Source organism: Schistocerca americana, chromosome 1, assembly GCF_021461395.2.
Source record: "Schistocerca americana isolate TAMUIC-IGC-003095 chromosome 1, iqSchAmer2.1, whole genome shotgun sequence".
Lineage (NCBI taxonomy): Eukaryota > Metazoa > Arthropoda > Insecta > Orthoptera > Acrididae > Schistocerca > Schistocerca americana.
Window position 1 is genome coordinate 840370294 of NC_060119.1, and position 25538 is coordinate 840395831.

The 25538-nt window shown below is 43.7% G+C and overlaps 1 protein-coding gene across 1 annotated transcript in view; it reads right to left on the reverse strand.

The window, feature by feature from the left end:
* LOC124613230 (fringe glycosyltransferase) overlaps nucleotides 1-18454 on the reverse strand; it is a 656670-nt gene extending 638216 nt beyond the window's left edge. The window contains exon 1 of the mRNA XM_047141908.1: nucleotides 18237-18454. Coding sequence (XP_046997864.1) covers nucleotides 18237-18356 — 120 coding nt within the window. The 5' untranslated portion in view covers nucleotides 18357-18454. The remainder of the gene's footprint in view (nucleotides 1-18236) is intronic.
* Nucleotides 18455-25538: the final 7084 nt, after the last annotated feature.

The window sequence follows — 25538 nt, forward strand, 5'->3', positions numbered from 1 at the left end:
CCCTCCCCCCCCCCCCCCCAACAACTACACGAAATCCTACAAATTTCATCATTTTCCTGCGGTTGGCGAGCATCCTTGGCCAATTTTAGATGATCTTGTATCTTCTGTGTAGGTATGTAGAACACCGCGATGTTCCGCTTTTCCAGAATTTTTCGTATGCAGCCAGTCAGGGCCTTAATGAATGGCAGGAAAACTTTCGATTTCACCGGCGCTTGAGAATTGCTATAATTTCTACGCGGTGGTCTTAACGCTCTTTTCACCTCAGTAGACGAGTAACCATTCTTGAGCAATGCATTGGTGAGATGTTTTAATTCTGCGTAAAACAGCTCTAGTTCGTAGATTTTCCTTGCTCTATCCGCCAACGTTTTTATGATGCCTCGCTTTAGTTGGGGGTGGTGGTTCGAAACCCAGATGTACGTAACGGTCTGTGTGCGTGGGTTTTGGATAAACCGTGTGGCTCAAGCTACCATTTTCTTTCTTGAAAACTAGCACATCAAGAAAAATTTAATCTTCACCCTGCCTCCTTCTCCTTGGTAAACTGAATCTACGGATTCATCCCGTTCAGACGTTTGTGAAAACAATTCAGTTCCTCCCTGCCACGCTGCCACAGAACAGATGTAGCACCCACATAGCGGAACCAGATACTCTGTTTCTGGTTCGCAGTTTCCAGTGTCTGATCCTCTAATTTTTCCACACAGAAGTTCTCTATATCCGGGCTTAAGCGGCTCCCCATAGCGACACCAACCATCTGTTCACAGAACTTTTCGTTCCATTTGAAATACGTGGTTGTGAGGCAATATTTAAACAGTTCTGCAACGTCGGGAGGAAAAATTCGATCCATCTGTTGCAACATTTCATTGAATGGAACTATAGTGAACAGCGATACCACATCAAAACTAACTAATATGTCATCCAGCTGTACACTATGCTGTTTAATTTACTGACAAAAAGTGCCGAATTCTTGACACACGGATCCGATCGGCTCACATACGGCCGTAATAACATTGTCAAGAACTTGTTAACTAAATAGGTGGGCGATCCAATAGCACTCACTATAGGCGTTAGAGGAACATGTTCTTTGTGTGCCTTCGGCAACCCGTGAATTCTTTATGCTTGCGCAATTTAACTGAACAGACTTTTCCGAATGCCATGTTCGATAGAGGACTTCTTTATCAACCGCGTAACATTTCTAAGATTTGTCAGTGTGGTCTTTACTTAGTTTCTTATGTGTTTGCGGATCTAATAAGTCGTTAATCTTACTGCAACAGTCAGTCACATTCAAAACAACCGTTGCATTTCCCTTGTCAGCGGAGAGAATGGTAACACTATGTCTTCATTCAGGCGTTTTATGGCATTTCTCTCAGCCACAGGTAAATTACTTTTTCAGGGCTTTGCGCGAGACAATAAATACTCTTACAGCTTCTATACGGATTTCTTCGACCGAAACAAGCCGGAGAAATGCTGTACTGTGTGGGAGCAGCAACAGATGGGACTGACTGAGGTCGGGTAGCTCCTTTTCCATGATCGCGAAACAGGAGAGAGAGTGCCATGGATATGATACGCGAACTGGAGTGGCAGTCATTAAAACAAAAGCTTTTTTGTTACGGCAGGATCTTCTCATGAAATTTCAATCACCACCTTTCTCCTCCGAATGCGAAAATATTTTTTGCACTCCTCTACATAGGGAGAAATGATCATCGGAAGAGAAATCAGAGCTCACACAGAAAGATTTACAGGCTCGTTTTACCCGCGTGCCATTCAAGAGTGGAGCGGCAGAGAAATAACTTCAAGGTGGTTGTATGACCCGTCTTCCAGGCAATTAATTGTGAATTGCAGAGTAATTACGGACATGTAGATGTGGTTGCATCATAAAGCTATCCTCGACTGAATATATTGCTTACGAGGCCAGTTCTCGTCATTTGTGGGTAGTTTTAATTTTCTACTTTAACATGAAGGAATCAGCGGCTGACGCTCATACAATTCTGCGTAAAACTTATGATGCATCTACTAGCGAAAGAACTGTTTCAACGCTTCAAGGACGATGATTTTGACGTCGACGAGCAGCATGGCGGTGGCAGAGAGATGGTTTTCGAAGCTATTGAAACCGGCGGAGACATACACAGGACATCGTTACCAAAAGCAGTTGACGCGTCTGAGCCGAGCATTAAGAGACGAACGGTCACAATAAAACAATAGACATGAAACGGTGATTTTCCAGCATGACATTGCTCAACCGTATGTCGCAGAATCCGTCAAAACGGTCTCGGGAACACTGCTGAAGTGGGAAGCCGTACCTAAGCTGCTGTATTCTGTAGACACTGCTCCCTCTGACTACCATCATTTTCGATCACTGGCACACGGCCTGGCTGACCAGCATTTCAGGTCATATGAACAAGTACAAGCCGGCCAGGGTGGCCGAGCGGTTCTAGGCGCTACAGTCTGGAACGGCGCGACCGCTACGGTCGCAGGTTCGATCCTGCCTCGGGCATGGATGTGCGTGATGTCCTTAGCTTAGTTAGGTTTAAGTAGTTCTAAGTTCTAGGGGACTGATGACCTCAGATGTTAAGTCCCATGGTGCTCAGAGCCATTAGAACCATTTTTGAACAAGTGCAAAATTGCATCGATTCATGGAGTTTCCAAAAAGACGCCCAGATCTTCCACCGCGGGATTCGTATGCTGCCCTAATGATGTGAGAAAGTTGTGGCCAGCTGTGGACGATATTTTGAATCAAATTTTTTTGTACATCGTCACAACGAAACCTCGAAATTCGAGGGAATCCAAGTTGTAGACCTGATATAGATCAGTAAGTTTTTCCAAGATAAACGAAGCACTCGCCCTGTAGAAAGTAGGTCTGATTATACTACTGATATACTATGAAGGTCCTCAAGGGAACAAGGTTTAATACGTCGCGGCCGCCGACGTAGAGTTTATAGTCTCGCAAGTAAATGGCAGAAAGGAGCCCCTGACTTTGAACTTAAACGGCTGAAACGAAATTTTGCACCGCCCGCTTATATGCGAAAGTGTGCGGGTTTTGATTACAGGTGAGCAGATAATAAAAGATAAGCCTTATGAAATGAAAGAAAAATGACAAGAATAAGCACAATGAAGGCGGTTTCTGTTAACCTGCGCATGTGTAAAATCATATTCTGCTGCTAACTAATATCCACTATAAAGTTACTGCACCCTGTACTTCGTAACATGCGTCCAACTTTCCTCGTATGCTGGCACAAGCTGACCGAGACGTTGCTGACATCACCGCACTGTCTCACGGTGGTCATCCAGTGAGAACGGCACATCAACTTTCTACGAATCTCACACATGCTCAACCAATTTCTCGTCTTCCGGAACTATTTGACGATTTTATTCAGTCAATTCTCGCTATCTGGCGAAAGATGGCCAAAAAGTGCTGCTGCGTTACCGTTTTGAATGACAAATCTACCACTGAAATGTTGAGAGCAGAGCTGAATGTTATACGTCGGATGATGCTGTCAAAATTCTGAACAGCATTGCAGTTAACCTCGATAGCGATGAGAGACGCAAGACATCCGTACACGATACCAGCCGCAAAACGTGATTGATCCACCTCTTACGACTGGACACGCCTAAGACGTACAGTGGTAACCGCCCGTCTCGACACTATTGTAGGAGTATTACGTTACCAGACAAATCCTACACTCGGCGGTGAAGTGAAACCGACACTACGGATCCCACGCGATTCTAAGTTTTTCTCTTACCCACTTCTTCGCTCTTCACGGTGTATGAGCGTTTGTACGGTTGTTCGTTATGGACGGCTAAGAGCCAAAATGATGGTGTGGAGACGGTTGCGTACTATCTCGTCGGCACAGCCTTCCCAATCATCACACAATGAAGGGTTTCACGACCAGATTTCATATATGCTGATGAGTCTTCCGGGCTCTGTGGCCGTGGTCGAAGAAACTTTTCGGTTCCTAACGTTTCATCTAGAGCTGCTCCAGACATTTTCGAAGGTGCTCCTGGTGACCACTGAGTCTTGCCAACTGAACAGGTAGACTTTATTTAGCATTTTGCTGTCATCCAAAGAGACTTGCAGGAAGCGTAAAAAGAGGGGAAAAAATAGGCCACGTGCGAGAAGGACTCGCACATTGAGGTTTCTGCACAAACTTCAAATACACACAATTTGTCCACTCCGGGAATCGAGAATCTCCAACAGTTTTGCCTGTTATCGACATTCATACTTGCAAGATATCGTTTCCAGGAATTGCAAGGCTTTCGAGAATATCTTAAATTTCAAGAATACACATGAGAAAGTCATGCAGGCGTCGGGCGACCATTATAAAAATAATCAATAGTTCACCATTCAGAGGGACTTGGTCGCAATGTTGAAATGAAAAGATATGATGCTCATGAGACGCGTTTCGGAATTCATCAATCAGCAGATGTCCAGGATCGATTACTGAACGCAGGGACGGCGACTCAAGTCAAGTGTGTCGTCATAAGAATAAACCTGATGTAAACAAACACGAACGCGACGATTGGTCAGCAGCCGTAACTCTTGTACACTGGTGTTACGCTCTTTGAGGTGGGTCCAACTTACGTATTAGAAATCTTATTACTGTGTCACTGTAAATGAAACTTTAAGACATTCTGATGTATTAACAGCCATCAACGTTTTTCTTGATCATAATTCAGCTACGTAATTTTTATTTCAAAAATCGTGTACAGTCACAGTCTGTAAGCGCTATTTGTGCCCCATGTGTCTCGCTGTTCATATGTACCGTGAAAACGGATGACACTGCTTCCTGGTGGCGAAACGCGCGCGTGGAACACCGTTAATGCCTAGAAACAAGTTTTTTAATGTTTTTCACAACATTACAGAGCAAAATCAGCTTTGACAGTTTTCGAGGAACACTGTGTACTAAAAAGACAACTATCTAATATAACATGCGTGGCGTAATCGTAGCATCGTTAGTTGATGATCGGATCTGGTGGCGAGTGCCGGTTCCATACTCGTTACAGTCAACAGTTTTTTCCGTTTAAATACCTCAGTCTTTATTTTTAAATATGAAATTCAGCAAATAAATAGCAATTAATTCGTACTTAACCATAATATTTCAAGAAAAATGCACGTCTTCTAGTTTCTAATTACATATCGCACGCAAAATTCTGGTTTCCTTTGCAAATACACATTCTTAATTATCGATATTTTATACAGGACTTCTGAAGTTAAGAAAACTTCACACAGTTAAGTTTTTTGGAGATCTCTTTGTTTGAATATGACCATTGTTTTGTACGACAGATGAGTGATAAGCGCCGTAGAAACATGGAAATCAATTTCCATGGCATCGAGCAAACTGTACAAATGATGCATTTTTGCAGTTGTCGCCTTAACATTGTAATTTGAACTCAGAATTGATCTGGAGCCAAGTTATGGGATTCGTCGCGAGAAATAACAAGACATTTAAGCTACCAAATGTACTGGAGCTAACGCGCGAAACTTTATGATACGGCACTGCCGAAGGACGGCGAAATGTAGAACAGAGGAGGAAGAAATGTGGATTTTTGGTGGCTTGGGGTTTTGTCGCCGATCGCCTCGTTATCAACGTTAGCAGTACTGAAATGTATTCCTCGCAGTTCGATATGGAAGGAGTTCAGAGATTACCAGACGACTGACTGTAGTACCTTCAGTGGCTTCAATATTTAACTACATGGTGAAATCACAGCAGTGCTGTTTTACGCCGCACATAACCCACGCAGAAAAACTATCCTCCTTAAAGTCAGGAATTTTGATCACTCTTGTTTTTGATTACCTTACTATGATAGCTAAGATCAAGAGCATGTTATGCTTTACATCATATCACGTAAGAAGCGTATCGCCAGAGTTTTACCATTATTTCCTCCTGTTTAAAAACAGCTATTCAAACCTATATTGTTCTCTGCTCGTCTCTTTCTACGTCTTTCGTGCAACTGTTCATATCACTGCACGTTAGTTGGCCCAGGTGGCTGGTCAGTGCTGTCCAAGCTAAACGGGCCATTAATTGTTGTCCCGCATTATCGCTGAGTCTATGTACGCGAACAGCACAGCATAAAACGTATCATTATCGTACTGGACTGTACTCTATAAACAGTTTCGCTTCCGCTCCACAAGAAACGAAATCCAAAGAGGTTCCAGCGGGCGCGGATGAATACATAGTGTAATGTTTACGTGAGGTTATTCTTACGATGAACGGAGTATGGTATGCGAATGTTTGTTTCACATACAGCTAGAAACGCCTTAACTACGTTCAGTAATCGCTCTTGGATATATCACGATGAGTAAATCGAACAATAGTCATGTCTTGCCTGTTGTCTGATTTCTACCATTGTGACTCAGCCTGAATGCAGAAATATTAATTGTTTTAATTTCAACTTTGACGTCGGGTAACAAATGACAAAAGAAACCTTTTTATGTTATGTAATTACAAATTACATTAAAAATTAACAATTTTCGGATATTCTTCTCTACCTGTACTGTCAAACCTTGCTTCTTGACAAATTTCATAGTTGGCCGTGCGGTTCTAGACGCTTCAGTCTGGAACCGCGTGACCGCTACGGTCGCAGGTTCGAATCCTGCCTCAGGCATGGATGTGTGTGATGTCCTTAGGTTAGTTAAGTTTAAGTAGTTCTAAGTTCTAGGGGACTGATGACCTCAGATGTTAAGTTCGTAGTGCTCAGAGCCATTTGAACCATTTATGAAATTTCATAGTTCTGCGTCAGGACCTATAGACCTTAGTATGAGACAATTTTCAACTGCACAGATTTATCCGCTTCCGAGAAAAAAGATTAACACTCTGACAGAGACGGGCGGACAATGAAGTAACCCTGTGACGGTTCCGTTTTCACCGACTGAGGCACGGTACCCTGAAAACTGTGTGAAGTGAAGGGTGTGAGGCTCATGAAAAAACACCCAAAACCTAAATCAGTACAACCACAGCCATATTTGAACACCGTCCCATTAAAATTCGAATCCAATTTCTCAACCACTGTGCCACCTAAGAAGCTCTCATCGCATTGCTCAAAATGCTGTCCTAACCACGACGCCACAGTTTAAATGTGAGGTGAGCCACGTTAAGCCTAGGGTAAAAATGTTGGACAGACATGACATGAAACTCCGAAACCTTTGCATTACTGGTTTGACACTTAAGAGCTACCGAGTGCTAAGGTTTACAAGTCATCCCTTGACAACAGTCAGGTGATAATTATTACATACAGTCCCTACTGGACCACCCTATGCAATGCGATGTATACACCTGAGTGCATTTGTTTGACAAGTTTCATTGCAGAACCGTCAATCATCTCATTTACATGTGTGTCAAACACAGCACGTATTTACATTTAAGGTTAGTGTTAATTTTCTCGCAGCTATTTTATTTATTTTTTATACCACAGGATTTCATCACAATCATTTGAGGTACACTCAATTTTTGACGATAAACGTCCACTCCAAACGAACTTTCGTAAGAAGTCCTCAGGCCAGTAGTACATTTACTCATGAATTCTGTATTTATAAACATTTCGCCTTTAAATTGTACGACTGCGTAAGTGGAAAATGTCATTAATTGTTGAGAGTGCATACGCTTTGCCTAAGACATTAACTTTTTTGTTTTAGTTCCCAAGGGAGATTCCTGAGAGATGATTAGCTTTTACCGTCGCCATATCTTTCCCGTACGTCGAACGTGGTGGTAAGTGTTTCGGCCTCAGAGGCATTCCGAAAGTCGAATGTTCAAATCTCCATAAAGCCCCCACCATTTCCCTACACAGCCTCAGAAGAAAGGAAATTTCCTTTATGATGTTTCATTATAGATGATTGCAGTTTTAGAAAATCTAATTCAAAAGGAACTCGCAAAATTACTTACAAAATGTGTGGAGCACGAAATCTCAAAGTCAGAATAATGCGGCATTCTTTTTTTTCTTCGTGAGAAAGGAGACAGGCAAGGCATTATAAATTCAGAGACCTATTTAACTTCTGTCTACTAACCAGCACTTATAGTGTCGGATCCTCTTCCGTTGCATGCTACCGTTTTCAGTTCGCTATCGTTGGTCGTAGACGGGTGTTTTAGACGGTAGGCAATGAGAAACGTTCAATTTTATAATACTAGTTGTCACAACAAAATTGCCGTTTTTCCCGAATACGTCACGATTTCCGTGGCTGTGGGTAGCTAGGAGCCTCATAGCACAGGTCAAATCGTTGCAAGTGAAACAGGCAGCAACGAAAATTATTTAACCTTCATTGTCATAAATAGTTGGTTGCTTCTCCCGACTATGTAACGATTTCAGCGAAGTTTTAATTAGGTTGAGACCTAATAGCTCAGCTTCAATAGCTGCAAGTGAAACAAAATACCAGCTAACTTCATTTACTAAGCATAGGAATTTAGGAACTAGTAATGTGATTGGCTGCCCACATCCGAATTACGATTCATCGTCTTCACTTCGTAGCATTCGTCACGCGAACCCCTAAGGACCCTACATACACACCAGTTTATCCGCCGACCGTACGACAAATTGACCGTGAATAGGAGTTTTCGCCAATCGAGGAATTTGTCAGGCGGTCTGTTCGATACGACCACCCGACAGCCGACCCCTGACCTCGTTACCTAATGAATTGCAAATTGCGCCGTACACAGCGCTTTTGTGCCCAACCGCCCGAATAAAGTTAGTCTTCTGTCACTGCGCGCGTGAATATGGCTAACACGTCAGACGGGCGAGACCGACGAAACATTAGTGAGAGTGTTTGTAGAGAACTTTAAAAACTGCATATATCTGTGGGGTAAGTCGTGCGGGGAGTACAACAAAAGAGATGCAAGAAATTAAGCACTTATTTCATTTATTAACGAATCCATAATGGTTTCATGTAGCACACACAGGACGTAAAGGATACATATTCCAGGAGTAAAAGCCTGTCACGTTCCTGTATTTCGGTTTTATTTCCGATACTTACCCCAAATGAAATCTAAAAACTGAATTACAGAAAGGTTCTTAGATTTCACATTTCCCATACACGTCGGAAACAATGCCTTCAAACAGAAATATAGACAGTCAATGGGCTTTTAGTAATAAAATATACTTGCTTCTTTGTTACGAGTGTTAAAAATCCAGCCAATCGCCACATCATCTGCTATGGAGACCGAAGTGTAGGGCATTTTTACGGTTCTAAAAATCGTTAAGTGCTTCATTTTTTACTTGTCCGTTGCTGTATTTATTACGTGATGTGTTCCATCAACATTTGCAATCTTTCTGCTTCTAATTTGAAATGAGTTAATCTTAAAGGGAACATCTCTTGCGCTACACTGATAAATATGTAACATTTGTTTTGCTTTACCATAATGTACTTCCTCACGCAACTACAGGTTAGGTTAGGTTAGTGTTGTTTAACGTCCCGTCGACAACGAGGTCATTAGAGGCGGAGCGCTAGCTCGGGTTAGGGAATGATGGGGAAGGAAACCGGCCGTGCCCTTTGAAAGGAATCATCCCGCATTCGCCTGAAACGATTTAGGAAAATCACGGAAAACCTAAATCAGGATGGCTGGAGACGGGATTGAACCGTCGTCCTCCCGAATACGAGTCCAGTGTGCTTACCACTGCGCCACCTCGCTCGGTCACGCAACTACAAATCACGTTAGTAGTTCAGGAAACATTTTAGATAATTGTGGGGATACGACAACATTGGATTTCAGGTTCTCGTAACTCGTGCAGTGGCAAGAAAATGGACCTCTCCTCGCACCTTACAGCTTCGTACGTGATTGTTTCGCCAAATGTGGTTTGACGACACTCAGCAGCTCCGAGAAGCATGTTTCATCCATTATCAAATAATTACGAAAACCATCGCCTGTCAACTCCTTAAGTAATTTCTTCCTTTACATTCGCATTAAGCATTTCCTTGCCCATAGCTTCCTGTCTGCTTTTTTTTTTTGGCCTTGTAAGCTCTCAAAACAGTCAAGGCAAAGTACAGATTTACGTCTGCGCAATACTAAGCGGCATCACAACCTGCGATAAAGCCACCCGGAGTGGCTGTGCGGTTCTAGGCGCTACAGTCTGGACCCGCGAGACCGCTACGGTCGCAGGTTCGAATCCTGCCTCGGGCATGGATGTGTGTGATGTCCTTAGGTTAGGAAGGTTTAAGTAGTTCTAAGTTCTAGGGGACTGATGACCTCAGATGTTGAGTCCCATAGTGCTCAGAGCCATTTGCACCATTTGAACATGCGATAAGAAAAGGGCTGCGCTGTAATTGCCTACTGCAGTCTGGCACGCAGCGGTAGGCTGCCACGAGATTTAACTTAAACAAGCACTACGAATGATGTGTTGCATCTGTGCGATTTCCTTCGTGGGAGAGAGGCGGAACACTACACACGAAGGTGTTACACCTATATTAAGCTACACAGTACTTGAAAATTCTAACATGAAAAAAACGTTACTTTGTTATTTATGGTCGAATACCATGTGAACTGTTCTTTCTCTCCAGATTTTTGTTTATTTTTAACGAGTTTTCGGCTTATCTTCAAGAAACAACTGACAAGCATCCGCGAGGGGCTCTAGTTGTTAGGTAACTTTTAAGCTTCCCATGATGCACTCAACCAGCCACATACCCACGGATCCTCACAATTTACACATGCTGCTACACGAAATTAAAACGATATAATTTCATATTAGTATTAGTTAAAAACATCCACTCGGTCCTGTGAACGGGAAAGCGTTACGCAGATCTTGGTGCCTCTCGCGTCCATCTTGAAAAGATAATCTGGAGATGCCTAAATAAGGCGAAACGTGTCGTTGAAAAAAAAAAAATCTAGAACTGCAGCCAAAACTGTTTGCAACTAATATTGTGTATTTTAATCACGTACTGTGCGTAATATTGTCCACTGCAATTTACAATTTAAAACATGTTTGTTGCATTACGTGACCAGTGTTCAGATAGTTCTGAACAAATACAAGACCTTACAAAGCATATCATATAAACTGTAGTATCGTGTATCTTAATTACCTATTGTGTTTAATATCGTCGATTGCGTGAAGTGCAATTTACAATGTTTAATGCACAACATTATGCAAATGCATTGTATCTTAGCTTATGTTTGGTTACCTAAGAACTACTGTCCGTTGCGTACAAAAAAATGGTTCAAATGGCTCTGAGCACTATGGGACTCAACTGCTGAGGTCATTAGTCCCCTTAGGCAGGATTGGAACTTTCTACCGTAGCATTCGCGCGGTTCCGGACTGAAGCGCCTAGAGCCGCTCCGCCACCGCGGCCGGCCGTTGCGTTCACTAGTCAGTCGTTTCCTGAACATGGCCCAATAATTCGAAAACTGGTTACAAAAACAAAAATCAGAAGCACAAAGACAGTTTGTTATTCAACAACGAATGTGGAATTGCTTTAGCAAAAAATAACGGAAGAATCCGTAAATAAGCTTATTTTGTTACTGAAATAATTCTGATTTAAGTTTCTTACGCCTGCCCTGGCAAACTTAACACTGACAGGGCCGAGAGAGAGCCAAGGTCCTAATCTGGTCAAGGTAAAAGACACAAATGAAAGTGGAAGACCTTCACGTCTCTGGATGATTTCAGCTTCGTATCACAAAAAACCTAGCCGTGTTAAGTATAAAATCTTCCAAGGATACGAAGCGCACACACGGTGGATAGCAGGGCAATACAAATACGTGGCCCGCCAGCGGGAGATGATAAGGCAGTTATGCAGCGCCACGGCCAGAGGAGGGAGTGAGGGTGGCCGGGCGGTGTTTGTCTGTGGTGTTTGCCGCCGCGCCGTGTGTTTACCAGGTCGGGGGGTGCCGCGCCGCCGCTGCAGCCAGGACCACAAAGGAGCAGGCGAGCCTCGCACTACAAAGGGGCGCGCGCCTCAACCTGCTCCCTCAACGGGGTACTTCAGTCGGGCAACTCGAACTTCCTAAATTACCACAAAGCAAAATCTTCCGCGGTGAGTAAATTGTCTGGGCCGATGAAATCGTCTAGTATTACGTCGTACAATGTAAACGTGCCGGATCACGAAATCAATAAATAAATAAATAAAACTCTGAAGTTGCATTGAGAGATTTCACTGCCTGTTGGTAGATACACTACTGGCCATTAAAATTGCTACACCAAGAAGAAATGCAGATGATAAACGGGTATTCATTGGACAAATTTATTATACTAGAACTGACATGTGATTACATTGTCACGCAATTTGGGTGCATAGATCCTGAGAAATCAGTACCTAGAACAACTACCTCTGGCCGTAATAACGGCCTTGATGCGCCTGCGCATTGAGTCAAACAGAGCTTGGATAGCGTGTACAGGTACAGCTGCCCATGCAGCTTCAACACGATACCACAGTCCATCAAGAGCGATGACTGGCGTATTGTGACGAGCCAGTTGCTCGGCCACTATTGACCAGAGGTTTTAAATTGGTGAGAGATCTGGAGAATGTGCTGGCCAGGGCAGCAGTCGAACATTTTCTGTATGCAGAAAGGCCCGTACAGGACCTGCAACATGCGGTCGTGCATTATCCTGCTGAAATGTAGGGTTTCGCAGGGATCGAATGAAGGGTATAGCCACGGGACGCAACACATCTGAAATGTAACGTCCACTGTTCAAAGTGCCGTCAATGAGAACAAGAGGTGACCGAGACGTGTAACCAATGGCACCCCATACCATCACGCCGGATGATACGCCAGTATGACGAATACACGCTTCCAATGTGCGTTCAACGCGATGTCGCCAAACACGGATGCGACCATCATGATGCTGTACACAAAACCTGGATTCATCCGAAAAAAATGACGTTTTGCCATTCGTGCATCCAGGTTCGTCGTTGAGTACACCATAGCACGCGCTCCTGTCTGTGATGCAGCGTCAAGGGTAACCGCAGCCATGGTCTCCGAGCTGATAGTCCATGCTGCTGCAAACGTCGCCGATCTGTTCGTGCAGATGGTTGTCTTGCAAACGTCCCCATCTGTTGACTCAGGGATCGAGACGTGGCTGCACGATCCGTTACAGCCATGCGGATAACATGCCTGTCATCTCCTGGTGATACGAGGCCGTTGAGATCCAGCACAGCGTTCTGTATTACCCTCCTGAACCCACCGATTCCATATTCTGCTAACAGTCATTGGATCTCGACCAACGCGAGCAGCAATGTCGGGATACGATAAACCGCAATCGCGATAGGCTACAATCCGACCTTTATCATAGTCGGAAACATGATGGTACGCATTTCTCCTCCTTACACGAGGCATCACGACAACGTTTCACCACCTCGGGCGCTAATGACCATAGCAGTTTTGCGCCGCCGCCCCCCCCCCCCCCAAAAAAAAAATGTTTCACCAGGCAACGCCTGTCAACTGCTGCTTATGCATGAGAAATCGGCTCGAAACTTCCCTCATGTCAGCATGTTGTAGGTGTCGCCACTGGCGCCAGCCTTGTGTGAATGCTTTGAAAAGCTGATCATTTGCATATCACAGCATCTTCTTCCTGTCTGTTAAATTTCGCGTCTATAGCACGTCATCCTCGTGGTGTAGCAATTTTAATGGCCATTAGTGTAGAATGTCCTTTTCGTTTTGTTTACTTCATCTTCTAAGTCGTAGGTTGGCCGTTTTCACACAAAGAACCCGTTTTCGGTCACATCGGTTCTTTCCGTCTCGAGTTTAACCAGAACACAACTGTTTACTAACACTAAGTGTTCAGTGCTATTGACAATAGATTTCAAATTCATTCCGTATTTCTAGGTTCCCAGAAGGATTTTGACATTGTACCACACAAGTGGCTTGTAATGTAATTTCGTGCTTGTGGCATATCGTCTCACTATCGGTTATGTGACCGGCTTCGTGATTTCCTGTCAGTGAGGTAGTTCGTAGTTAACGACGGAAAGTCATCGACTAAAACAAAAGTGATTTCTGGCGTTACCCAAGGTAGTGTTATAGGCTCTTTGCTGTTCCTCATCTATATAAACGATTTAAGAGAGAACCTGTGCAACCGTCGTGTGTTGTTTGCAGATGACGCTATCGTTTATCAACCAGTAAAATCATCAGATCACAACAAATTGCAAAACTATTTAGGAAGGACATCTGTATGGTGCGAAAATTGGCAACTGACCGTAAGTAACGAAAAGTGTGAAGTAATCCACACGAGTGCTAAAACGAAACCGTTAAACTTCGATTACACGATAAGTAAGTCAAATCTGAAGGCCGTACATTCAAGTAAATACCTAGTAATTACAATTATGAATAACTTAAATTGGAAGGAACACACAGAAAATGTTCTGGGAAGGCAAATCAAAGAGTTTTATTGACAGGAAACAGGTCTACTAGAGAGACTGCATACACTACGCTTCTGTCTCCTGGTTTGGAGTACTGCTGCGCTGTATGGGATCCTTACCAGATAGGATTGACAGACTACATCGAGAAAGTTCAAAGAAGAGCAGTACGTTTCGTATCATCGCGAAATAGGGGAGAGAGCCACAAATGATACAGGACTTGGGGTGGACATCATTAAAACAAAGGCTTTTTCTTGCGGCGAAATCTTACGAAATTTCAATCACCAACTTTCTCCGCTGAATGCTAAAATATTTTGTTGACGCCGATCTACATAGGGGAGAAACGATCACCATAATAAAATAAGGGAAATCAGGGCTCGCACCGAAAGATACAGGTGTTCGTTCTTTTCCGCGCGCTGTACGAGATTGGAATGGTTCTATTAATCTTTAATGTGATTTGCTGAGTATCCTTGTAGATGTAGATTGTTAAAACCACTCAAAATAACCAATTTTCAGTTTTTTATTGTTATTACTTCCTGTAATACATGTAAATTTCCAATAATGATAGATTCTAACGAAGGTGAAGGAGTAACTTCTTGGTTTGAGGCTGCGGATGGGTCTCATTGCCTGAAGGGAAGGTGAAGGAGACGGGCGCAGTGTCAGCGAAAGGGAAATGTCCTAAGTTGATGACTTCCCTGCATCGTCACTTTTGGATGAATCAGTTTTTCACCCTGAAGCATCAACAAAATTAGGGGTTCAGTTACTGTTCCAAGTTTATTGTATGTCAAAAAAATTATAGGTATATCAACCAAATTTACTTTTTCTTCCAATGAACATTCCTGATATTTCCTCCTTATATGGCACCGCAAGTTCGTAGGGCCTCCTCCCGGTTTTGGTCTTTTAAAGCAAACGGAGCACTGCACTTCAGTCACCGCACTTCGAAAAAATACTTCCAAACTATGGTTTCATTCTGCAATAAAACGCGTCCGAGGACGACGGCGAGAAACTATAGTTCAGACAAGTTGCTGGCAGGTCTTGCACACTACTGCACGTATATTGTACCGTGTAGTAGGCCAGGCCACGCCACATGGCAGCAAGTACATTGTCACGGCAATGCTGTACCGATTCTTGTGCCATGCGTTTGTTGCTAGTTTCTAACTGTGCGCTCTGCCATTAAGCCAGGGTTGATCGCTTATCTCAATTACTTTAATAATCCGACATTTTAATGCGACAGAAGTTTTACGAAAAAACATTATTCGTCTTTTAATACTGCTGGTACTGCAATGCTGTTTCTTTACTCCCTTACTAACAAAAAATGAAAAACCTATTATAACAGAGACCAAATAAATATCGAAAAACAGCGGTTGTTCAGAACTAAAATGATGGTATCTGTTTCAACCGGTCGGTTTTTTTCCCATCCCTAAGGCAGACAGCATTAACTCAAGAAATGTAACAATACGAAACAGGACACCGCATACCCCTTAAAGCGCAAAGGCTTACTGAAATCGGGAGGGTGATTAGATACTAAACACCACGAGGTGAACATCTCAGTTGTGAAGGAATTATCGTATAATCTGCTAACACGAGTCTCATTGCTTCCAAAACAATACTGGAACATTATTCCGCAAGCAAACAATATGTCAGCACATTAGATGCCAACGTTTTACATTTGCATCATGTGTCATCTCCGACCTCCAGAATGAAGACGATATTGTTTGCATACCTTGCCTTATTTCACTCACTACACGTGTTTCGGTGCAAATTGCACTCGCAATTGCCGAACGAAGAACAAGAGCATGGAGAGTGGTAAAAATCCTGAGAAGGAAAAATCTTCTTAAGTGATACATAACACGCATTGAAATAGTTCAAATTCCATGTTCCTTTGCAGCAAGTACTTGGGATTAGAAAGACGGCTTCTGACCTCGTCAGATAATCGCAAGGGCGTGTACGTCAACACTTCCCTTCCTCCGTATCGCCGTAAATGCAAGATACAGTATGTATGAACGACAATGGGCCAACGTTTCTTATTTGAAATATTACCGCCCTGAGCTGCTGGTAAAAATTCTTTACTTACACAACCAGTTTCTTTTCCTGACCTCCGTCCGTTTCACAAAAATATCCACGGCATCATGTTAGCAGAAATATAAAATTGTTATCGTCAGGTGATAAACCCATGAATAATAAACGGCTAACATATCGTAATGTAAATTCGTCGTCAATCTACGTCTCTGTGTGATATGAATCTGTCCACAACGTTAGCGACGATTACAGTTTTAACGTGAGTACACGCCCTACCACAGTATTTATGAAGACTTAATTCAAATTATGATATGTTAACTGTTCATTAGTCACCGTTTTATCACCGGACAATAATGATTTTATATTTCCCTTGATATGATGCTGTGAACACTTATGAATCAGATTGTATAAATGAATTATTTTACCAGCACCTCAAGGCGGTAATACGTTTTTCAAATACGAGTGCGTAAGAGCTGTGGGTCAGCACCGCTTGAAAGTAACGTTTCTCATTTTCACACTATTAAACGCACAACATTCTTGAAATTACAAGCGTCAACAGTGTCTTCAGAGCGAAAGAAGCTGTGAGATTAAGGATTTCCGATTAAAGGAAGAAACAAATCTTAACATTTATGCGTACCTGAAATAATATTGGGTGATACGACTTAAAATTTGTGAGAATATGGATGGGAGCTACAAGCTTTACAGAAAATTTAGTTGCCCACATGCGAGGAAAAGGATATCTCCGGTTGTTTGTGATGTTCGGAAGTGGTTTACAACATGCGGAAAAAAAGATGTAATAAAGGAAGAGTTTCTGACCTTGAACGAATTGGTTTTAATAAACTACAGACAATGTGGATATTACACGGAATAACACACAGCTCATCAATATTTACCCTGACGTTAGGCTTACACCACCGTTCACGAACTGCACTCTAGCGCCAGATCTGAAGCGCAGATTGAAACCGAGAGTCACTAATAAAAGTTGTGATAAAGTCGGTGTTTGTTTATTTACAATAATTAGCGCGAATTGTCAAACAATACACAGCAATCATTTTACCCAGCGTGTCCGGCAATAAAGTCACTTAAAAACTATTGCAGTAGACTTTGATACGTGCCAGAGACGTTAACAGCCTCCGTGTCGCGGAGCGTGGCCGCTGCAGCCAGACCAGGGCTGGGCGAACAGGTGGGTAATAAAACAGGAAGGCAGCCCCCGAGACACCAACAGGTGGATCGAACGGCGGCGCGTTCCTACGCATGCGAAGCCGTGGCTCCCTCACGCACGCTAAGCGCCTGCAGCCTGTTGAACACAAGCCAGACTCCGGCGTCATTCCCGAGAACTAAAAGCTATGCGGGAGGAGAACTGGTCCACCACTGTTTATAATACATGTCAACGTCACAACAGTCATTAATCGCTTTCCATCTTTCACTTTTAAAGAAATAGTATTTGTCTGCAAATGGTAAGGGTGGTAGCCAAAAAGGTACGGGCTATATCATAATCGATACGCCCTTTGTACTTTTTTTCCTCGTTACAAATCAGAAAAATGCCGTATTAAATTATTAGAAAAAATTGTAATGATACTAATTTCGCAAAGCATTGATTTCCACGAGCCCCACAATGTCTTGTAAAACGCACTGCCGCAGAAGGTGGTGAGACACAAAAGCTACGTATTCGGACTTTTAGATGTTTGTGGCTCTGCGGAAGCTGTCTCCCACCATATTACCTGCAGCAGTTCGTATCACATATTTAACTGTAAAAGACAATAACTGAACACAATAAAAATAGTTTCCACTGCACTGTGTAACACTCGATACGAGCACGTGTGACAGTTACTTCTAGCAGTAACACATCCTGACGGAGCATATCCATGCACAGCCTAAAATCGAGCGAAAGCAGATCACGAAATCGCGCTGCTGTCAGCGACAACAGGTGTGGGCGGGCCGGTGCGGCCGGCGTGTTTACCTGCTGGCTGGGGCGCGAGGGCGGCAGCTGCGCGGCGCCCTGGTACAGGAGCAGCGTCGTGTAGGCGGCTACGGCGACCACGGTGAGCGCCTGCAGCCCGCGCTTGAGGCGGCCGCTCATGGCACGCGGTCACGTCAACAGCTGGCGCCGGGCCCCAGTTCCGCGGCGGCCCCGCCGACCGGTGCACACGCAAACTTCATCGCGGACGGCGCACAACTGACCCCAACCCGCCGCCATCTTCTCGAAGCTGCCGCGCTGCCCTCTGGCGGCGGCCACTCGCAACTAGCGCCGGTATGCGCCGACCGGGGTGGGGGCGGACCGGCGCGCGTTCATTGGTCAGTCGATAGGACAGCGTCTTGCCGCGAGCCCGTGAATCGCTGCGCGGAGCTGACAGCCGTAACGCGATCGAAGAGACACACGTGAAACGGAGTCATTAAAATTTTAGCGTGTCACATCATTTTACCCTCTGTTTCGCCGAACGCACTCTTGTCATGGATAGTCGAAACGTAATGACCACATTTCACGATAGCTGTTGTGAAGAAATTGTGCGGATAGTGATAATGCGAATCAGTTATTTCAGTTTTCGTGTTTTTGGAGACAATGTTCAGAAAGGCGTTTTGTAACTTGCAAGATCCCCTCGCTTCTAAACTGATACTGTTATTACGCAACTTAGCCGCGAGTCCGTAGAGGGTGGTATATGTGACGTACAGTATTTCCACCCGGAATTTGCGACTGTGAGTCGGACCTTCCTTGATCCGCCTTGGTGGGTCGTGTCGTCGGATTTCCTCCTACCTGTGTGGCGGTGCAGCTCTCGTAAATGTCGTCCCGTGCGGATTCGTCATTGTCGCATTGGATGTCTCTGTCGGTGGAAGCTAATTATCTGAGATTGCTGTCGATCAACTTAGGGGTATCTATTTACTCGAAATTAACATTCAGAATGCCGTAATATCACTTTTTATTCCTATTACATCAATATTGAAACACTCATGTCACAAACTACTCGTAACCGAGAGCATGGCTACCATCGAACAAGACAGGAAGAGCTCTTAGCGCCGACTACCGACTTTGGCGCGCAGTCCGTATCTCTTAATGAACTGGTGTGAATTTTAACGAGGCAAAATTATGATAAATAGTTTTTAACATACAGAGACTCCTCCTAGTATTCATGTTGTCATAAATGACTTTAATTATTAAATATAAATAAACAAAATCGGTGACTATGGAGCCAAGATGGCGGTAGTTCCCGTCATGTATATTTCCCAGGCTGACGCTTGCTACGGTCCAGCTCCGAGCCCCACCACACTACGCGCGACATATGGTCGCTTCGTCACCTAGCCAGCCAGTGTGGGAAATGTTCTCCGACTCATGGCCGGCTACGGACTACAGCACTTCCTAACTATCGTGAATACATCAATAGGAGACAATAATTTATTAAAACTGATAAAAATGTCTTCCTCACGTAAGAGGCACCTTACAAACTGCGTCGTCTCTGGTAACAAGCAGTGATGTATTTGCTTTTTAAAAAAAGACGTAATTTAAACCAGGATGCACAGACTGCGGCCTGCGGGCCTCATGCGACCCGCCATCCATCCGATCTGCCGGCGGCCCACTCGTCAACGTTTATGCAATAGTACTGCACAGGATTTCCATAAATGTTTACCCTGATTTCAGGATTAAATATTAATTATATTTATGATGGTAACGCTTGTTTTTTTTCTTATGGGTCTACTAGAGAACCCACGAAGTTTTCCTACAGCTGTGTCTCATTCAACACTTTCGCCACAAAGAGCGCTGTGTGAGCAATATCGTAAAAATGACTTCCCCCATGGAGAAAGCTCAGTCTGTTGTGTGGCTAGCAGACACCAAATCACCGATTACTGTGCTGTGAAACTTTTTGTCCCGTTATGGAAAGAAAGTATCTGACGTCAAGTTAACCAGATCTCTCGCTTCCCACATCCGGGTTCGATTCCCGGCGGGGTCAGGGATTTTCTCTGCCTCGTGATGACTGGGTGTTGTGTGATGTCCTTAGATTAGTTAGGTTTAAGTATTCTAAGTTCTAGGAGACTGATGACCGTAGATGTTAAGTCCCATAGTGCTTAGAGCCATTTGAACCATTTTAACCGTAACTAGATCATGGATGGAAACTTTCTTCAGCAAAGGGGTCGGCTCAGAAACGGAGAAACACCGGCAGAGCATCTGTTTGGGAGGGGACTATGCAGACATTTCAAACCGCGTTGTCGAGGTCGCCACAGATATAGATTAGACAAGCTTTGCGGGAGCTTCACAAGTGCCAAAGAGTACAATGCATAAAGTGGTTCGCAAATTTCTTAAATTGTGGCAACGATTGTTCCATAAAATTTCGGGCGTGTAGCCACATTAATTTCACTTCTTCTTCTGATATTTCGGCTTTATACCGTCCAGACATCTTCAGAGGGACCCGGTTGACTGAAGCTGCAGTACTTGCTCCGTGCCGTCCGCTGTGGCCGAGCGGTTCTAGGCACTTCAGTCCGGAATCGCGCTGCTGCTGCTGTCGCAGGTTCGAATCCTGCCTCGGGCATGGATGTGCGTGATGTCCTTAGGTTAGTTAGGTTTAAGTAGTTCTAAGTTCTAGGGTACTGATGACCTCAGATGTTAAGTCCCACAATGCTTAGAGCCATTTGAACTATTTTTGAAGGCCACATTATTTCGAAGGTATGTTGATGAAACGTTTGAGGTTTACCCCATAGTCATGATAAATTTAAAAAAAATTAAGTCATCTGACTTTCATCCACAGACAGATTCAGTTCACAATGCAAATCGAATAAGACTGATGACTTCCATTTTTTGAGTTTTTTGTACGGCGCAAAGATGATGGCACCTTGGGACATGCAGTATATCGGAAATCGATGCATACGGATTTATATTTAGCTACCATCCTCGCAGATATTCTCAGAACTATGTACAGAACAGGGAATCAGTGATCATAAGGCCGTTGCAGCATCCCTGACTATGGAAGTTAATAGGAATATAAAAAAAGGGAGGAAGGTTTATCTGTTTAGCAAGAGTAATAGAAGGCAGATTTCAGACTACCTAACAGATCAAAACGAAAATTTCTGTTCCGACACTGACAATGTTGAGTGTTTATGGAAAAAGTTCAAGGCAATCGTAAAATGCGTTTTAGACGGGTACGTGCCGAGTAAAACTGTGAGGGACGGGAAAAACCCACCGTGGTACAACAACAAAGTTAGGAAACTACTGCGAAAGCAAAGAGAGCTCCACTCCAAGTTTAAACGCAGCCAAAACCTCTCAGACAAACAGAAGCTAAACGATGTCAAAGTTAGCGTAAGGAGGGCTATGCGTGAAGCGTTCATTGAATTCGAAAGTAAAATTCTATGTACCGACTTGACAGAAAATCCTAGGAAGTTCTGGTCTTACGTTAAATCAGTAAGTGGCTCGAAACAGCATATCCAGACACTACGGGATGATGATGGCATTGAAACAGAGGATGACACGCGTAAAGCTGAAATACTAAACACCTTTTTCCAAAGCTGTTTCACAGAGGAAGACCGCACTGCAGTTCCTTCTCTAAATCCTCGCACAAATGGAAAAATGGCTGACATCGAAATAAGTGTCCAAGGAATAGAAAAGCAACTGGAATCACTCAATAGAGGAAAGTCCACTGGACCTGACGGGATACCAATTCGATTCTACACAGAGTACGCGAAAGAACTTGCCCCCCTTCTAACAGCCGTGTACCGCAAGTCTCTAGAGGAACGGAGGGTTCCAAATGATTGGAAAAGAGCACAGATAGTCCCAGTCTTCAAGAAGGGTCGTCGAGCAGATGCGCAAAACTATAGACCTATATCTCTTACGTCGATCTCTTGTAGAATTTTAGAACACGTTTTTTGCTCGCGTATCATGTCATTTCTGGAAACCCAGAATCTACTATGTAGGAATCAACATGGATTCCGGAAACAGCGATCGTGTGAGACCCAACTCGCCTTATTTGTTCATGAGACCCAGAAAATATTAGATACAGGCTCCCAGGTAGATGCTATTTTTCTTGACTTCCGGAAGGCGTTCGATACAGTTCCGCACTGTCGCCTGATAAACAAAGTAAGAGCTTACGGAATATCAGACCAGCTGTGTGGCTGGATTGAAGAGTTTTTAGCAAACAGAACACAGCATGTTGTTATCAATGGAGAGACGTCTACAGACGTTAAAGTAACCTCTGGCGTGCCACAGGGGAGTGTTATGGGACCATTGCTTTTCACAATATATATAAATGACTTAGTAGATAGTGTCGGAAGTTCCATGCGGCTTTTCGCGGATGATGCTGTGGTATACAGAGAAGTTGCTGCATGAGAAAATTGTAGCGAAATACAGGAAGATCTGCAGCGGATAGGCACTTGGTGCAGGGAGTGGCAACTGACCCTTAACATAGACAAATGTAATGTATTGCGAATACATAGAAAGAAGGATCCTTTATTGTATGATTATATGATAGCGGAACAAACACTGGTAGCAGTTACTTCTGTAAAATATCTGGGAGTATGCGTACGGAACGATTTGAAGTGGAATGATCATATAAAATTAATTGTTGGTAAGGCGGGTACCAGGTTGAGATTCATTGGGAGAGTGCTTAGAAAATGTAGTCCATCAACAAAGGAGGTGGCTTACAAATACTTGAGTATTGCTCATCAGTGTGGGATCCGTACCAGGTCGGGTTGACGGAGGAGATAGAAAAGATCCAAAGAAGAGCGGCGCGTTTCGTCACCGGGTTATTTGGTAACCGTGATAGCGTTACGGAGATGTTTAATAAACTCAAGTGGCAGACTCTGCAAGAGAGGCGCTCTGCATCGCGGTGTAGCTTGCTCGCCAGGTTTCGAGAGGGTGCGTTTCTGGATGAGGTATCGAATATATTGCTTCCCCCTACTTATACCTCCCGAGGAGATCACGAATGTAAAATTAGAGAGATTAGAGCGCGCACGGAGGCTTTCAGACAGTCGTTCTTCCCGCGAACCATACGCGACTGGAACAGGAAAGGGAGGTAATGACAGTGGCACGTAAAGTGCCCTCCGCCACACACCGTTGGGTGGCTTGCGGAGTATCAATGTAGATGTAGATGTAGATGTAGATGTACAGAACGCACACGTCAGTGCTGACGAGAGAAGTCTGGAAGGCGAGCTTCTACACTTGAGAAGAGTTTTTGAAGCCAGCGGGTACTTTCCACAGCAGATATGTAAGGCACTACGAATAAAACCAACGGTGGGCATAAGGAATGCAGAAGATGATAAGCAAAGTTTTAAATCCAAGGCTTTCTGCCACACGTCGGAAGCCTATCGTCAGAAACAATACGGATCCTCACAACCACAAAGTGAAAGTGATTTTTCGCCCTCCACCAAATACAGCAGCACGCCTGGGTTCCGTTAAAGATGCTTCGGTGCTTCGCAAGCCTGAAGTTTGCAAGATCCCCTGTTAGTGCGGCCTTTCATACAACAGACAGACCATAAATACAATCCATGAGAGATGCACAGAGCACCGCAGGTACACCCTGCTCTTACAGCCTAATAAATCGGCGGTGGCAGAGCACTGTATCGACACTGAGAACTCTGTAGTGTACGATAATGTCGAAATTTTAGCCTTGGCTCCATCTTTCTGGGACTAAGTAGTGAAAAAGCCGGCACTTTCTGTAGTGCAACGGTGCAGCTCGCAGTAATACATCGATAGCACCGTGTGGATCGACTGTGCAGCCATAATCTAATTTCATGCGTATGTTGCACCTCTCGCCGACCAACGTTTCTGGCGCCTTGTGTGTCTGTGGCGTCATGTGCAGTGGCGCTGTCTGCGGATTTAAAAGGACGGAACAAGTGCTGGAGCGTCAGTCACCCGGCTCACTCTGAAGATATGTGGGTGGTATAGAGGCGAAATATCACAAGAAGAAGTGAAATTTGTGCGGTTGCACTCCCGAAATTCTATGGAACAAGATCCAAATTGTTCAGGGGCTTCCACCAGATTATTGCCAGAAACACAGGATCACAAAGGATGGCAGAGGCTGAAAAGATGTGAGCAGAATACAGCAGGTTAAAATTGCATTTAATTTGAGAAAGAATTTACTCACCAGCAAAATCGTCATTTGGACATAAAGAAATGGATCACGAAAGCACTTGCTTGCAGTGTGAACCGAAATGGGTGTGAGACTTGGACAATACGAAAACGATAGAGAAGACGGTTAGAAACCCTGGAAATTTGGTGCTGCAGGGAGTTGATGATCAGCTGGAGAGATGGTTTACCAATGACGGGGTACTGAGAAAAAGATAGGAAAACAGATGTTTGTAGAGATACATCCAAATAAGAAGAGAGAAAATCGTAGGACACATTTTGAGACTCAATAATATTGACGGAACAAAAGAAGGAGCTATTGAGGGAAGGAATCGCTGGAGATGACCAAGGGTATCTTACGTGCAGCAGATTATGAGTGGTACGAGGTATGCGACATATGCGAAGACAGAAGAAGAAATTTGCCCTCCTGAAAATTTGTTTGACTTGCCGCTGCTTGAAAACATTTGTCTACAGCTTGTAATTGGCCATTGAACACATTCAGTTGTACTTCCACCCACATATACTACCACCTTACAACTTTTACAGTCAGTTCTACAGAAATGTGACATTCTATCATACCTCTGTAAACTGCATATCTTTATTTCATTTTCAGTCAGATTATGCTCAGTCGTTGTGAATATATCTGGCACTTCAGCAGTAGGGAACACTTTTGTCATCTTTAGTTTTTTTTTAGCATACTGAACATTTTGATGGAATATATATAGGTTCAATTTATTTTCTATGTTCTATTTCGTTTTTACGTGTAGATGTCAGAATTCCTGATCTTTCAATAGTACAGCCTTCATTTACCTTTATATCCTTTCTTGTTCTGACGTTGTGGCTGCTACTTTTGAAACAAAATGTCTTTCAGTTGACCTTGATGGCTCGTGCTTCTTCTGACTAGATCTGCTGGACTTCCTTCTCTCGCTGGGATGGTCCAAATAGACGGTGTTGCTGCTGAAGGGTCTGTTTCTGAGATTGCTGCTGATCCTGTTGAAATTGTATGTATTATGTTCAAGTTTTCTCTGCTGTCAAACTAGTTAGCGTTGAAATTGAAGTGATTGTTGCTATTGAGGTTTATGATGCTACACCACCAAAAGATTCTGTAGCTGCTGAGACAGCATTATTGACAAAAGCAACAGGAAAACGGCTGCACTGATGGTCATTGTCACATTTTGTTTCGACTCTGTGATCTAATCACCATTAATCCCTCGATTACTT